General features: G+C 40.0%; 2 protein-coding genes across 3 annotated transcripts in view; both read right to left on the minus strand.

The window, feature by feature from the left end:
* LOC107094298 (protein FAM57B-like) overlaps positions 1-4,708 on the minus strand; it is an 11,922-nt gene extending 7,214 nt beyond the window's left edge. Inside the window, exons 1-3 of one of the 2 annotated variants that reach the window (XM_015389837.1) lie at positions 4,320-4,708; positions 1,945-1,977; positions 1,397-1,600 (exon numbers count right to left, since the gene is read on the minus strand). In XM_015389837.1, coding sequence (XP_015245323.1) covers positions 1,397-1,521 — 125 coding nt within the window. In that variant the 5' untranslated portion in view covers positions 1,522-1,600; positions 1,945-1,977; positions 4,320-4,708. The remainder of the gene's footprint in view (positions 1-1,396; positions 1,601-1,944; positions 1,978-4,319) is intronic. The other variant, XM_015389836.1, reaches the window with a different exon arrangement.
* Positions 4,709-5,803: 1,095 nt separating this feature from the next.
* Positions 5,804-15,340, minus strand: maz (MYC-associated zinc finger protein (purine-binding transcription factor)). Its single transcript, XM_015389839.1, has 7 exons — positions 14,418-15,340; positions 14,099-14,249; positions 10,161-10,597; positions 9,504-9,751; positions 9,361-9,424; positions 9,099-9,270; positions 5,804-8,048 (listed from the first exon to the last, which is right to left on the minus strand). The coding sequence occupies exons 1-7, from the start codon at positions 14,448-14,450 to the stop codon at positions 7,702-7,704; spliced, it is 1,452 nt and encodes a 483-aa protein (XP_015245325.1). The 5' UTR covers positions 14,451-15,340; the 3' UTR covers positions 5,804-7,701.
* Positions 15,341-16,278: the final 938 nt, after the last annotated feature.

A 16,278-nucleotide genomic window follows, 5' to 3' on the forward strand; every position in this document is an offset into this window, starting at 1 on the left:
TATATATATATATATATATATATATATATAGGAAGATTGCAATGATAATAAATTTGTGATTTTATGAATTAAAATTTTAAAAAGTCAACATTTCACACAATTTCCTTATTTAAATTTTAAATGAGAGGGTAATCACCTATTTCTGAGAATGAAACTTTTTTCAAAAAGCAGATCAGCATCAGTTCAATGACATCCAGAGAACAAAACCGCACCCAGTGGAATAGTTCTCATCCCATTAAATCACCTTGTTGAAATAGCTACTAAATAATAGATGAGAGCCTTTCCTATTCCTTTTAAATTACAATACACAGCTGTTTGATAAGACTACTGGGAAGTTCTGCAGCACAATTAAGATGGTGAGTTCAAAATTATGTACCGCATCAAGTTTCATTTCGATCTCGTTCTTCTGTCACCAAACCTTATTTTGTTTACCAAAGAGACATGAGCCAAATAAAAAAATAAAATAAAAACTAATTGTATGGCTTTCTTTCTCCTTTTTCCTCTTCTATAAATATCAGATTTGCTGAGTGTACCACTGTCCTGTCGACAGATTTTCCAACCTAAGCTTCGGATTCCTGCTGCTCTACCAGTTATTGTAGCCCTGTCGGAGGTTCTTTTGATTAATTTTCTCCTTCACCTGTGTTGCATGGTCCTCTGTCTTCATTATATGGATGTACTTAAACAATCCCCTGACGCCTTCAGAGAACAGCTGTACTTTCACGGAGATTAAAAGTTCACACAGAGAGACTACTCTATTATAAGACGTCATCACTCAGAAAACAGACCCCCCCCCCCCATGTTAAAACTTCTGTGTTGGTGTTGGGCATCAGTTAAACCATTTAAACAGTCTGGAAAGTGAAAGGGGCTTGTTTTATTTCTTTTTAAAGGCTCTTTGTTCAAACCAGCAAAGCCCACAAGGGGGCACTCTTAACATGGTGTGATTTTGGTACCCTCTCATTAAATTCAAATGTTTATATCTGTTTGACAAAAAGGTTTGATTCGAACAATTAGGAACTCTAGGAACTCTAGGAACTCATCTGGTGGCCGTCCTTAAGTTTTGCTGCTCATGTTACTTTTTAACCTTCTGTGTAGTAGATCAGCAAACAGTGGTAAACAAACCATGCTAAACCGCTAATGTTGCTAATGTACAACACAAAAATTATCCTTTTTCCTAAAAATTATTAAACATGAATTTGAAGCAATATAAGAAGGATTGTGGATGTAAAATATAAGGTTAGGACTACTTTATTATCTATTTGATAAAATATTCAAAACCAGAGCAAGGGAATGTAAATAAAATTATTTTTAAAAAAAAGTGTCAGATAATTTAAGTGTTATCGAAACAAATACTGTATATTCAGGAACAACAAGTCAAAAGGTCTTGAGTAATTCTGACCTGGCTGATACAATGACCGCATCCCCTTCGCTCCATCTCAGAGCCGGAATGGACTTCAGGCATTGTTTGGACAGAAGGAAAAGGCCTGGAAAGAACACAGAGCCAGCAGCCAAGATGGTCAGCATGGTCCCTGACGATCTGTCTTAGGAGGCAAGAAGTTCAGCAGAAAATCTGGTCCTTGAGATCTGTCGCTCTCTGTCCTCTCTGAAAAAAGACAAAGCAAAGCAAAGAGAATGAGCAATAACACTGATCGCACTAGAAAACTCCCGTGTACCCATAGGCTGCGCTTACAGAGATAAGAAAATAGAACATGCTATCACTGTCCAACATATGTAGCTGTGCATTGACTGTACGTTGCAAAGGAAAGCTCTGGGTTTACATCTTTAAGCTTAATATCTCCTATTCCTTCCTAAACGGAGATAACTCGGAACAAACACTTTATGTTTATGTATTAAATTACTATATAAACATGACAACAGATTTAAAATAAATTTCAATCTTATTCAGAACAAAGAAATTGTTCAGGTTATACAGTGGTAGTGCTTTACCATCGGGCTTGCTTCGTCCGGACGTCTGCAGCCCTGAATAACAGTTAAAGAAGCATTTTATTCGTCTCCAGGGTCACACCCTGCCACATCATACATGTGTTTGTAAATGAAGATACTTCACTGGCTCCAGCCGTGTCGAAGTAACACAGTGATCTAGATCAAGCACAATCCAAATAGAAAATCCCTTTATAGTCCCACAATGAGGAAATTGTGGTGTTTCCAGCAGCAAAAGGTTATAGTAGAAGTGGTCACACAATGTGCACCTTAGAAAAGTATTTAAAAAAAACAGATAGGAAAATAAAAGAAATTGAGTACGGCACTGTACAGTGTTTTTACAATATGAATAATCTGTATCTGGAGAATAAAAAACAAAAGCACACTGATAATGCTCTCTGCCAAGAATTATCCTCTCTGTCTATATGCCCATTTTCAAATTTTGTCCTGATTAGATAACCTGCTTGGGAAAACATTAGCCTTAACACATAACGGGAAGCTAATATTACAGTAAATACCTGATGGAGCAACAAATGGCTCTGAGCATATTTTCTTAAGGAAATCTTTCATAACAAAAATAAATAAATCTCTGCAGAGTTTGAGGTTAGCATCAACTCACACCGAAACCTGACCAGGGAAGTTGTAAAGCATCCCTAGTCACGCTGCCAAGTTTGTCAGAAAAACAAGAACAACTAATTAAGAGAAAAAATAATCCAAACCCTAACTAATACAGGTTGAAAAGTACATTATTTGCTCTTTAGGTTCAAATATTGGAGCTTACTATAGTTGACTCTGGGCACTGCAAAAACACATTATTAAACCTAAAATATCAGGAAAAACGTAGTCCATAACTATGAGTTGCAAGACTTTATAATGTAATTTAAAATCAGACAATGGAGCTGGAGGTTTATCGAAACTTGGATCATGTTAAAGAAAAAACAAACACATACAGAACAATAAACCTAAACAGAACATCTATTTTAGCTTCTATCTGCACAAACTATCTTATTAGATAAAAATGTAGTAGACAAGAAAGATGGGAAACAACCCAGAAACCGGGAAAAAAAAAAATGAATGGAAGACCCAAACACCTACTGGAGAAGAAACTGACAGACAAAGTCTAAATAATGAGTATTTTCAAAATGAATGCATCAGCATTGTCTGTCGTTTTGCAAAATATCCTCTCAGAATTATGTCCAAAAGGTGCTGATGTCTACAAAATGCATGCAGGCGAGCTGCAAATGCCAAGAGGCTTCTAACAAGGTAATAGTGTCGATGTATGCAAGTATTCCAGCAGGTATGGATTACTTTAATACTTTGAATGCATCCATTTTTTCCCCCCATATGTTATTAATATTACCCCAAACCTACACAATGAGATGTACCTTTAAGATTAAACAACTTAAAACAAGTCAGATACCATTAGTCTGAGCTTAGAGGTAGGCCTCAGTGACATATATTTAATATTACATTCTGGATCCACCTGCATCATCCAACCTATAGATAGAGTATTACTAGATTCCTATTTAAATTACAAATATGTGGGTTTTAAAGTTTGCATGCTCTGCACTCATTGGCTCATTAGAAAAACAAGTACAATTCCCTTAGCAAAAATGCGCAATGCGCCTTTTTTAAGCTGTCGAAAATATTGACATAGTATGGGACAGCTAGTACTTGTTATTCCTAAAGGAAAAACATCAGGCAGTGCTGCCTGTCTGAGAAGTGAAGCTTCGTTACAAAACAAAAACGCTCACACGTAAATGTCAGTCCAACGTTATCAGCTATGATAAAATATTTTGATTTTAGTAAAAATCTCCTAAATTAAACAGACATATAAGACAGAACAAAGACAATAACTGACATGGAGTTACACTTACTTAACTACGCATTGTGTTCTTATTTCTAGCTAATTGACCAGCTAGTGATGCTAACACGCGCGAGGATATGAACAAGTCATCATTCAAAGTATTTAAACAAATAACAGCGTGATTTTACTGTTAGTAAAAGTAGATGGTAACTAAAATTTAGCATGAGCAGTTTGCTTCAAATTCAAGCGAGTTTTGTCGTTTTTATTAAAAAGACCGACTGCCTGAGCTGTTGAATCACCTGCTAACAATGACGATGCTACGGGCATTAGCGGTTAGCTAGCGGTTAGCTAAGGTTGCTTTGAACAAATTAATGTGAACACTTTTTTTTTCACCCTGAAAACAAATTCACTCCTTTCAATATTTGCGGCTATTTTATATAAGCAACATTCTTGCGTTTAAATGTTGTTTCCTTGTTTGTATGTAGCACACAGCTGCCGCAGTTAAGCCAATAACGGCTAACCTTAGCTTAACCCAAGAGTTTGAGCATGTTCTGAATAAATATGAAACAATTACACAGCGGCTCCGCAGAGTCCAGTCAGCGTCCAGCCGAAGGTCGTGTCCTACGGGAAGCGTTTAAAGATATCCCTGGGGTCTCGGCCTCGATGCTCCGCATGTTTTTTTGATGTGGTCGCTGAATGTTAGGAGGGTTTGGAGACGGAGGGGCGGCGAGCTAGCAGCAGCAAGTTGGATGGAAAATCTCCGCGAGGTTAGCTCGCTCGTGCCTGTTGGCAACCAGCATGCGAACCCGGCGGGATCAGGTTGTCTAAAGGAATCAAATGCAACAGACTTCAGTTGGAAGATGCAGGGTTATGGTTAACGGATGCTGTCGCTATGTCATCCCTCCTCTGTCTCGCCACATCAGAGATGATGCTGCCGCTGCCTCAGCCTCTCAGATGCAGCGTTGACTCAACAACGCTGCGCCAGCCACTTCCCAGCAGAGAAACGTGCATAAATCACATCTCTGCATATTTTAAATCCGTTTTATAGAGATACACAATATAGAACGAATTCTGTATGTTACTGCTTTAATCTTCTACTTTTGCTTTGAAAAATATCCTACACCTGTTTGCAGAGGATTTAATCAGGCATTATATTTGGGATACTATAATCCTGTTATTAACATTTAAAAACAGCAAATATACATTTGCAGAATAGTTCTTTGAACAGTTTCACATGAGCTGCAGGCCTCTGCAGCTCCTCCAAAGTTACCAAGAACCACCTCATAATGGCCTCTTTAACTGTTCTATATAATAATAATAATAATTGAACTTTATTGATCTCACATTGGCTGCTCAGTGGGTAGCACAGCTGCCTTGCAGCAAGAAGATTGTGGGTTCGATTCCCAGCCCCAGGGTCTTTCTGCATGGAGTTTGCATGTTCCCCCCCTCGGGTCCTCTAGCTTCCTCCCACCATCCAAAAACATGACTGTTAGGTTAATTGCCTTCTCTAAATTCTCCTTAGGTGTGAGTGTGTGCATTGTTTGTCCTGTTTGTCTCTGTGTTGCCCTGCAATGGATTGGCGGCCTGTCCAGGGTGTACCCCACCTCTCGCCCATAGACAGCACCCCTTGCAACCCCACTTGGGTTTAAGCATGTCAGAAAATGGAGAAATTAAACTCTGCATTTAACCCATCCCCTTGGTGAGCGGTGGGCTGCCATTGTGCGGCACCAGAGGAGCAGTGTGGGGTTAAGGGTGTTGCTCAGAGACCCAGAGTGGCCGTCTGTGGGTGAGGCTCAATTCAAGTGGACAACTATATCTGCATTTGCGTTTTATTTCCATTTTGAAATCAACTAAACTGAGCTGTTTGAGACATATAAACCTCAGGATATCATTATTCCAACCCGATCCTGCTTTAAATTTCCCTATAGCTTCATCCCTGGAATCAGGAAGGAATGGATTACACATAATAGAAAGTTAAATTCATAGGAAAGTTTTATCTAAACACATCATGGCTGCAAAACATTTCGGTATGCTGTTTTTGTCCCACAAAAGTTTAATGTTCACTTTCCTTAATTTACATAGATTCATCTAAATATATTCCACTTTTGTAATGCATCACTCATTCCCTGGTGAGGTTTTCTTTTGATGTACTTAAAATCAGGTATTAATAACAATACGAGGAAAATGAAAACAGCCCATACAGCAGTTCTTGTTTAATATTTTTACTTTAAACTGTCCAAATTATAAAATAACATGATATCTACTCGATCTACAAAAAAAAAAAAGAAATGACTGTAGTAAGCATTGATTTTTTTTTTTGCTCTAACATTTTTTTTAGACATGCATACTGTTGAGAAATATAAAAATATAAATATAAATACATCCCCTTAATATTCTTAATGAATCCATGACTAAGATTTGAAATATTTTGTCATAAAAGAATTAAAATGCAGTTGAGTACGATAAGGCATTGAAGATGTATCACAAGAGCTGTACAGAAGCCTAGAGTAGAGGTATCATCATTATTTTTTTTTAGTGTCATGAAAAAAACAAAACTAAAATTAATTTGCAATAAATCACTATGTTTCTCAACAGAGGGAACACATTTCCAAAGGAAGAAACAGACAAAAAAAAAAACAACTCTACAGATTTTAAGGTAAGAAATGAACACAAAACTGAAACTGCACTCATCACCGACTTATTGTCTTTTTTTGTTGACTTAAAGTGACTTTTTTATGCCCTTTCTACACCACGGGTCACTCACAACAGACAACCGCTTGTTCATTACACCACTGACTCAAAAAACGAGATCTATGCAGAGTTAAAAGACTAAATCTATATAAAAAAAAAAGGTTCACCCATAGGACTGGAACACAGAGAAAATGAAAAATAAAGTGAATGACTATGGCGATGACAGCTGCAATCAAATGAATGGCAATCTATGTGAAAAAATCCAGAGTAAAATCAACTTTTTCATAAATAGCATCATCTACAGCTAACTAACTTAGTGGAACTGCTAATTTTTATCCTTGTCATAACAGTTCTCTAACAATAAACATGGCCGAGCTTGCTTGGTTTATTTCGTTTTCATGCAAAAAGGTAGTTCAGAAGCTGAAGTGCTGATTAGCAGTTTTTTTTTTGTTGTTTTGTATTTTTTTGTTGTTTTTTTAAATGTAAAGGCCAGACCCAGAGAGGAAGACTCAGAGCAAAATAATCCGAGAACACTTAAACCTCCGTCCTTACCGAGTCTGACGACGACAGCTTTAAGGTGCTTGATGCTCCTGAATAACAACTCTTCTTTATTTCGGTACCTTTAAGAAACAATGAGCACAAACATCCCCAACAGGTGGATTTCATTTCCTGATCAACTCCACAGTAAAAAGATATTTAGCTAGCATTAAAATCTAATTTTCATCTCCATCTTGTGAAATTAAACAAACATGCAAGAGGAGCTCAAACTTACACACACACGCAAACGCGCCACTTTCCTTCTAATTTTCTCGTTTCCTCCCCCTGAAACGTCGACACAAACCGTTTGGATTTTTTTAGTATTCTCGGTACGCAAGTTGCTAAAATGGAGGTAAGATCAGAGCTGGTGTGAGATTTACAGTACTTGGTGCAGTTGTAGAGTGCAGAAAAAAAAAAAAAAAAGGTGGGGAAGGTCAGACAGAGAGAGGGGAGAGAGGAGGGATGACCACACTTTGACTAGAGTCTTCATTCTGAAATATTTGGACAGCACATCCATGTTTGTCATTAGCGTGGTGAACCTGCTAGAGCCTCTTTTTCATCACGTCTCAAATCTCCAGCTCAGCTGCAAAAACATTTTCCTAAACAGTTTTTCTCCCTTTGAGATTTTAACTCTAACCCCTAAGTGCCATTTTAAAGAAGAAAGAAACCGAATCAGGATCTCCAAGCAACTGCCTCAGACTCGCAGATCCATCCATCAGATCATCCTGCTAACTGTGGGACTGCGGCGCCGCAATGCTAGAGCAGTCCGTCACCAGCAGGTCCACCACCGTGTTCCCGGTGACGTACACGGTAGGAGCAGCCGTCACCATGTTGCTGAGGGAGACGGAGCTGCTGGCGACCACGTTGGAGGTGACGGGGTTCTGCGCGGCCTGGCTGGTGCTGTGGGTGCCCATGTGGCCCTGGAGCTGGGTGGGCGTCTTACACTGGACGCCGCAGAGGTGGCAGACGAGAACGCCGCCTGCAGCTGTGCCGCCGAAGCCGCCGGGGCTCTCTTTCCACTCCTGGCCGTGGTGCTTCTGGGCGTGGACGCGGAGGTACGTCAGCGTGGTGAAGCCTGGAGGACAGGAGAGAGTGATGCTCAAAGATACATTCCAGCAGGTCTCAGGTTCCCCATCCTATTTATTTTATCTTTATTTTATTTACTGTATTCAAACAACACAAATTAACATAAAAATCAATTGAAAGGAATCAGAAAGAAAAATAATCTTATGTTATCTGCCACTTTTACTCAATTCCTTTCACAGAAACACAGTGCTCCATCGCTTTTGTTCAAATTTGGGATTTTTAAAGATTTGAGTTCTTTTTAATTATATTTGCTCTCTTTTTCTACATCTGTTTTGAACGTTTATTGGGAATGTGTCTTATGAGCTTTAAACCTTATTTTTAAAATACTATAGTCTAATACAATGAATTTCAACAGTTTTAACTGAAGAAATAATGGATTTGTTGCCTCTCTATAGTGTTTTCCAGTATTATTCTTACAGCTTAGTTTTGAAAACCAAGGAGGATTTAGAGTTACTGTTATGGTCATATTCTGATGTTTTAAACAATAAAAAAAACCCAGAATATTAAATCAGCAATCGCATCTTATAAAAAAAAAAAAAAAAAAAAATCACAAAATATTTGATACAGATCATCTGTAAACATCAATATTAAAGCTACGCCACACAGTTTTTAGTTGCGTTAAGTTCTGGCTAAACTGGGCTATAATAAACAGTCATTTATAGAAGCTCTGGCTGTATGTTTCAGGTTTTTGTTCTGCTGGAAGGTTGAAAATAATCATAGTATCATTTTCTATTTCAACCCCCCAACATTTATTTTTTTAAGGATTTTTCTTGCATTTAGATCCAAAAATCTTCCAATCTACACTGACCAACTTTCCTGTTCCTGAAGAGAAGCATTCCCTTAACATCATACTGCCACCATCATGTTTTAAAATGGTGATGGTTTCTTTCCTTGCAAACTGCAAATTAGGCTTCTCTATTGAAACTTTTAATGCAAAGTTTTCCCATCCACTGGTTTTCCCTTCTATGACATGGCTTGATAATTTTCTCAGTCTCTTGCTCAAACAGTTAAAAAAAACAACCCAAACTTGTGAACTCACTTCGGTTACAGAGGTGGCAGACGTGGTGCTGCGACTGGTTGTGCACCCTCATATGATCGGTGATGTAAGCAGCAGACAGGAGCTTCCCGCAGATGTGGCAGGGCACCTTCTCCTCGTGGCGAATCATGTGAGCTCGCAGGCGATCCTTGGTGGCGAAACAGGACTCACAAGTCTGCAAAGGAAGATGAAGCATGGTGAGGATTACAACTCCTTGGCCGAATGTTCAGTATAAATAAATCCAAAAAATAAATTAACTACATACCGGACATTTGAAAGGTCTTTCTGAGGAGTGTACCTGTCTGACGTGACTGTTGAGATGGTCAGGCCTATAGGGGAACATAAGAGAGACGTATTAGAGTAGGAGAGGAGGCGTGGCCATGCCGTGCGGCCGCAGCTCAGCGTCACCTGGAAAATGCCTTTCCGCAGTGAGGGCAGATGTAGGGCTTCTCCACCCCACCCTGGTGCGAACGCACGTGGTGGCTCATGCGGTCCTTCCTTTTGAAGCGCTGCTGGCAGATAGGGCAGGAGAAGGGCTTCTCGTCCGAGTGGGAGAGGCGGTGACGGTTTAGGTGATAGACGTCCCGGAAGGCCTTACCGCAGGTGTCGCAGGCATGGTTCTTCTTGACGGGGTTCGGGTTGGGATTTGAGGGCCTCTGAGGCGAAACACAAACAAGCTGCTGAGTTTAGGTCTGAGGTGTTTTTGCACAGACTGAAAGAGAATTTTATAAAATTGTATTCCATGCAAATGCAAAGAAAATTGGCCATTTAATTAAAAAGAAAAATGATTGCAGTTGTATGACTTGTGCGTAATCGTCTGGCTAGTTTTTGAGAACATGCAGGGGAGCGTGTGTGGGGGGGGCTTCGAGCACACTGTTTCTTAATCTGGGGACCAAAACAGTCCCTCCACCAATCAGTGCTCAAGGATTTCTCCTAAAATCCAACACAGGAGGTGAATTTGCTGCAAGATGGTTCCCCCATCCTCATGACAAGGCAGCTTAAGAAACAACGCTCTCGAAGGCTTGGGGGTTGACGACAACCGTCTCTCACAAGGCCCTGACCCACCTGTACTGTCGCCCCTGTGGCCATGACGACAGCAGCAGGAGGCGGAGCATGAGGGTTAACAGTAGCCATGACGTTTGGCATGGCAACCCCTTCACCATCCTGACCGCCCAGGGGAGGCTGCTGAGCGCCCGCCAGCAGGCCGGGAGGGGCGAGAGAGGGAGACACGGAGAGGTGCAGCAGGGAGAGGGGAACGGTGGGCCTCTCCGCCCTCCCTCCAACCCCCACCACCATCGCCGGCGGGGTCGCCGCTGCCACCACCACCTGGCCAGCGGCTCCCTCCTTCGCTCCCTCCGCCTGCACTCTGGCCCTGTCCTTCATGCGTACCCCAGTGTGGACCGACTGGTGCCGCCGCAGGTTGTAGTTGTTCTTGAACTGCTTGTTGCAGATGGCACAGATGTGTTGCACACGGGTCGGCCGAGGCGCTGGCTTCACCGGCTCTGAGGGAACCAGAAGATAAAATAAAACTCAAAGTTGATCACTTTCACACTTAAGTGAACTGGTTACAATTCACTGGAACCTTACCACAAAAGGAATTTTGAATTATTCTTAAGTTTGTGTTTAAGATGCTACATATCTGTGTTGAGCTCCATGCATGTACGACAATGCCAAGCTGCAAAAAATTTTCCTGAGGACAATAAAGGAACTGAACTTAACTTAACCACTGAAAGCTTAGTCAAAAATACAAAAATAAAACACTTTAAGGAAAAAAATGAAATTTCGGCAGACTTTTGTCGAGCTTTGATTGCAAAAGAACTGCTGTGCTTTAAGTCAGCCTAAACACATAATGCAAAATGATGTGTGTGGCTGGAGCATCATGCAGTGAGGATAGGAACAGGGAGCTCAATTCAGCACGATGCGGAAGAGATCCTGTTACAGGTTGCAAAAGACCAAAAATAAACAACCAATCTGTTATAATGGCCTAGTCAAAGTCTAGACCTTAATCTAAGACACTCTCCAGCTAGTCTGACTTAATTTGCAGTCATTTTCAAGGAAGAATGTGAAATAAAAAGAGATGCACCGATCCGATACCTGGATCAGATATCAGCTCCGATATTGGCTAATTATCTGTATCGGATATCTGAGATCCAAACCAATTCACTTTACATCAACTGTTAGTTGTTTCTTTTTGCTACTTATTTTTCAATAAATACATTCATATTTTTGCTAAGTTGTTACTTTTTTACCAATGCTTATATCAAGGATAAAGCCTTCAAACGCAGCATGATATGTGCTTCATTAATCAGATCGTATTGGATATCGGCCGATACTCTCATCCCAAGTATGGGTGCATCTCTAGTGTTAAGTCAGTTGATATACACCATAGTCTAAAAAGACGCAGATTTGACAGCAACCAAACTCAGTCCAACAAAATATTTTGGAAAAATACATATAAATATATAATAAATTTGCATAATATTGTGTTGGTTTGTAACCAAAAATAGAGATCAATTACAGAGAAGATAAAATAAAGAGTGTAGAAGAACTTTACACTCTGTCCAGGATGGTCACAGACATGATCTACTCTAAAGGGCTCCAACAACAGCAACCCTTTACTTACGATACAGTTAAGTCATTCATAAAAAGGAACTTTAACACAAATAAATTTAACTAAATTAAGTCTGTTAAGAAAAGTTCTCATTTGAAAGTTTTCAATAAAATTAAATCTCTGATCTTAGAGTGGTAGTCTGGTTAGGAAATGGAGGTTTGAGGGGAACCGCCTAGATTTAGTGGCCTGATTTGTGATCTGGGACAACTCAGCTGCACTGAGTTTGTGGTTGCAGGTCAACGAAATATAGAACAATTTAATGGAATAATGATGCTCTTAGAGAGCAACAGATCCAGAGATTTTGTGCATCTGGGCGGCTACTGAAGCATTTATTGGCACCTGTTAACAAGGTGACGAGTTTTCTGTGTTCTAACATGTCTTTAAATAAAGTATAAAATAGGGATGTCCTCATTTGACTCTTTCATTTCAAATATTGAGCAGATATTATTTCAGCACCTTTTATATATTACCGGTACTTGTTTTGTAAACATTAAAAAGAGCTTGATCAAATGACAAAAAAACTAAGAGGAACTAATTACCTAATGGATTACAGTTTCCATCAGCTTGCTTATAGCAGAGATTTTACACGTAGGCTGGTATGTTCAAATATTAATTTTCTGGCTGTTATTGAACTGATTTTCTATATTCCTGGTATAAAATCATCAAAAACGATGTTGTAAGAGATTGAGCTTGCTTTCAGGTAGGTTCATACAGCTCTGTGCATTAGCTGCAATTAATTTCTTAAAACAACTAATTATGTAAATAGCAAAGGGTTAAGATTTTTTTCACTTAGTAACAGTGTTCACACTGAAGGGTGTTAAGTCGGGGATGATCATCCTAATTCGTCAGATTCTGGTCAAAGGCCGATTTCCCTGTGCATCTCTAAATGTACTAATGTACCCTTCCATTTAAGACAGTGGGCTGTGAGTGAGATAAGTGGAAATTGATAAGAGTAATTATAAATAAAAATATTTTAAAAATTGAAAATGATTCAATTGTTTTTCCTGATGGAGCTCCTGAATTAAAATTTTTTTGAGCAACACTTTTCTTCTGTAATGTTCAGGAGATGTTCAGTCAGACTGCTACACCTGCAGACAAGAATGTTCACTCTTTATGATCAAGGTACTTTAATTTGCCTCGGACAGTTTTTTTTTTATTAGATTCCTTTCAAGCAAAAATTTAAAATCTTTAGTCTATTTTACTAAATTATCATTTAGTACATTTTTATCAATTATTATTTCAGTTTTGTGTTATTTTGTGTAATTTGGGTATGTAAAGTCTCAAGCATAACGGTACATATTTGAATACTTTTAGAGTGGAGCTGTATTTTTATCCTTGGGCATATAGTACATCTACATCGTTTTGGGAATACAAGTTGCCTGCTGATCCAGATCAATCTGTATGATTTGCAGCAACACTTGGCCTAGCACAGTGTTGTTGTTTTTTTTTAATGCTTAATCTATGAAATTCTCTAGCCACAAAAACAAAAATCGGAGGATGAAAAAAAAAAAAAAAACGACATCAGTGGGCATGTTTTTAAATAATGCAATAACATATTTCGTTTTACTTTAAACTGCAGAAAGGACTTAAGCAGAAATGCAATCAAATATCATGCCTCTTAAGATTTTTTTGTTGAAATACTTTTTTTTAATGGATTTCTTACCTTAAATAACAGAAGAAAAATAGTAATTGTTTTTTGTAATATTTAGTGGATAGTTCTTTGTTTTTTTCCCTGGGCATTAACAATACCGTCAGGTTGAGGTGACATCATTAAATTAATAGTTTGTCTACATTTTCCAGACCTGAATGAATTTTCTGACATTATAAAGAAAAATGATATATACATAGATAAATATATAAGGATTTTCTGCCCTTAAAATAAGATAATTACATATTATGCACATAAAATAGGATCAAATTTTAAACATAAATCATCTTATTCCATCTGCGAATTGCCTTACCTCCTTAAATCACAAGAAAAATTGACTTACTTATATCTAAATGTTTATTGTGTGTGTTTTCAGTACAGGGGCCATAGGCCAGAACCAATTCTACAGGGGCACTGGCCCCTGTTGGCCCCCTTCGCCAACGTATCTGCTCTTTCATTTCTGAAATATATCAACATGTGCAGGAGCCTACGCCATTACTATATGGTTCACGTTCAATAATGAACAAATAGTTTCATTCAGGGTGCCCTTATGATTATCTGTACTATGATAAAACATGATAAAATAAACCATTTAACCGCTTATTCAATCTTTATGTTTCCACAGTGATAAAATGCATCTAGCTGAAAACATGAATGTTTTAAGAGGGCGTTTATTGACCTGAATTGACTCAGATGGGAGTGATTTCAGCTCCAAAGGTGGGGGTGATGTGCAGTCTGACTCACCAGGCAGGGGTTCCTCACTCAAAGCAGTGGTGTCCACAGTTGAAGGAGGCTGTGCTATGTGCTCTGTGGGTGGGGTCTGGGGAGAACTCGTATGCACTTGCATGAGCTCTGATTGGAGGCTCCCCTCCACTTGGTTTTGGGTGGGAGTACTCTGGAGGAGCAAGGAGAAGGCCATCACCAAATGTAAACACAAGTCACAATATTTATCTTGCAGAGGTGGTAACACAAGACGTTAGCTAGGGTGGCAATGGCACACAGAGAGGGCCTGCATGTGTTCAGGTGGGATCAAGAGAAAAAACAGGAGCCTGCAAAAGCTTACCTGGAAGAGAAAATTGCTCCAAGCAGCGTCCATTCTGCGCCACAGACAGCGGTGGAGATTATGAAGTCAGCTTCTGATTGAGGTCGTGGGGAGCAGCCTTTGCATGGCTCGAATCGGCCCTCCGGTGGTGATCGGGGCGCGGACGGACGCCCGAGCCGCAGTAGGAACGATGGGCTCCCGGGTTGTGTCGTAAAAGGCGAACAAAGCTGTGTGTTAAAGTCTGCTTTTCTCATTGAGGTAGAGCTGGGAGCTAAAATCCACGGCGCTGCTGGGACTAACGCAGGCCCAGTCCAATAACGGCCTGCTGTCTCATCCGCCTGGGCCTTTAACTTCAATGATTCCCAACAATAACACAAACAAATCCCGCTAAACCAGCAGAATTAGCCCCTCTGGTGTCCTTTATAAACAACTAAAAATAACCGAACCGTGCAGTTTTACTCTTTAGCATTACGCGAAAAACGGTCCAATAAATGCTTTTTTTTTTCAACGCAAGACAAACAAATATGAATTATAATATTCATTAAGAAAAGCGTGTCATGCTTTGCTTTTTCCGATTTTAATCAGTCTGTTTTTTTCGGTTTCCGAACCCTCCCGGTAGGCCGTTCGGGTGTTTTGTCGAAGCCTCGCTGTCGGATTCAAGCCCTGACCCAGGCGAGCGGCGCTCTCGCCGGGCCGCAGCCTACCGCTCCACCTCGGCCGTTCAGCTGTGAGGATGTCATCTTTCTTTTTTTATCGCCCGCTCTCCCTCCTCCCTCCCTGTCTCTTTCTTCCTTTTCTTTTTTAATTCCTCTTTCTTCTCCCCCTCCTCTCCTTTTTCTCGCACCGCTATGTCCCACTTGCTCTTAAAGGGGTAGAGTTTCCTTTTTGGACACCCCCTCCCCTCCTCTCTCTCTCGATATTTCCGTCCTCGCTCGTTGTCCTCTCTTCTTCCTTCCTTCCTGGATTTTTTTTTTTTAGGCCGACAGAAAATGCTCCCCCTCCTTTCCTGCCAGCTAGGCCAGGCAGTGCCGTACCGAGATCTGCAGCGGGGAAAACAAGCAGTGACTTTTCATTAGCTGAGGGATGACAGATGCACCTTAAAGGGCAACACACACATTTTCTCCCAGTTAATCTATAATAATGATGTCAGACTATTAGAGCAGTACACCACAGTGGAAGCTCAGGACATGTGCAATATGGGAGACATTTCATTGGTATTTAAACAAAAACAGTGTCATAGGAAATACGGGAAAATTCATAACTACAGTTTTAAACTACAAAGATTTAACAGGGTTATATATTTATTAATTTATTTATCTATTATATGATAAGTAATATTGCATTCTATGGCTGAAACAATTGGATTAATCTTGATTAATCGATTATTGAAATAATTGTCAACTAATTTAATTTATTGATATAGCACCAATTCACAACACATGTCATCTCAAGGCACTTTACAGTTCACCAGGTCATACAGTCAAATTGATTCAAAGTGTTCTATCTAAGGAAAACCAGTTGATTGCATCGACTCATTGACTCGGATGCAATCCCTCACACTAAGCATGCTTGTAGCGACAGTGGAAAGGAAAAACTCCCTTTTAACAGGAAGAAACCTCTAGCAGAACAAGGCTAAGTGTGAGCGGCCATCTGCTGAGGCTGACTGGGATTCAAGGAGATGGAAGCAGCTGTAAAAGGCGGCCCCGTCCAGGAAACACACAGCCAGGCAGACGAGCTCTGAGCCGCTCCAAGCCGACGCCCATGTCAGAGGATGAAGAGAGCACATCCAGCCAGTCACAGTCAGAGAAACAGGACACTGCAAAAACAGGCCGATCGCCAACATCTATAAACAAAGGTGTTGATGGCAGCAGCACAGATGATA

The sequence above is a fragment of the Cyprinodon variegatus genome, unplaced genomic scaffold (assembly GCF_000732505.1).
Source record: "Cyprinodon variegatus isolate N-32 unplaced genomic scaffold, C_variegatus-1.0 Scaffold475, whole genome shotgun sequence".
NCBI classification, from domain to species: Eukaryota; Metazoa; Chordata; class Actinopteri; order Cyprinodontiformes; family Cyprinodontidae; genus Cyprinodon; species Cyprinodon variegatus.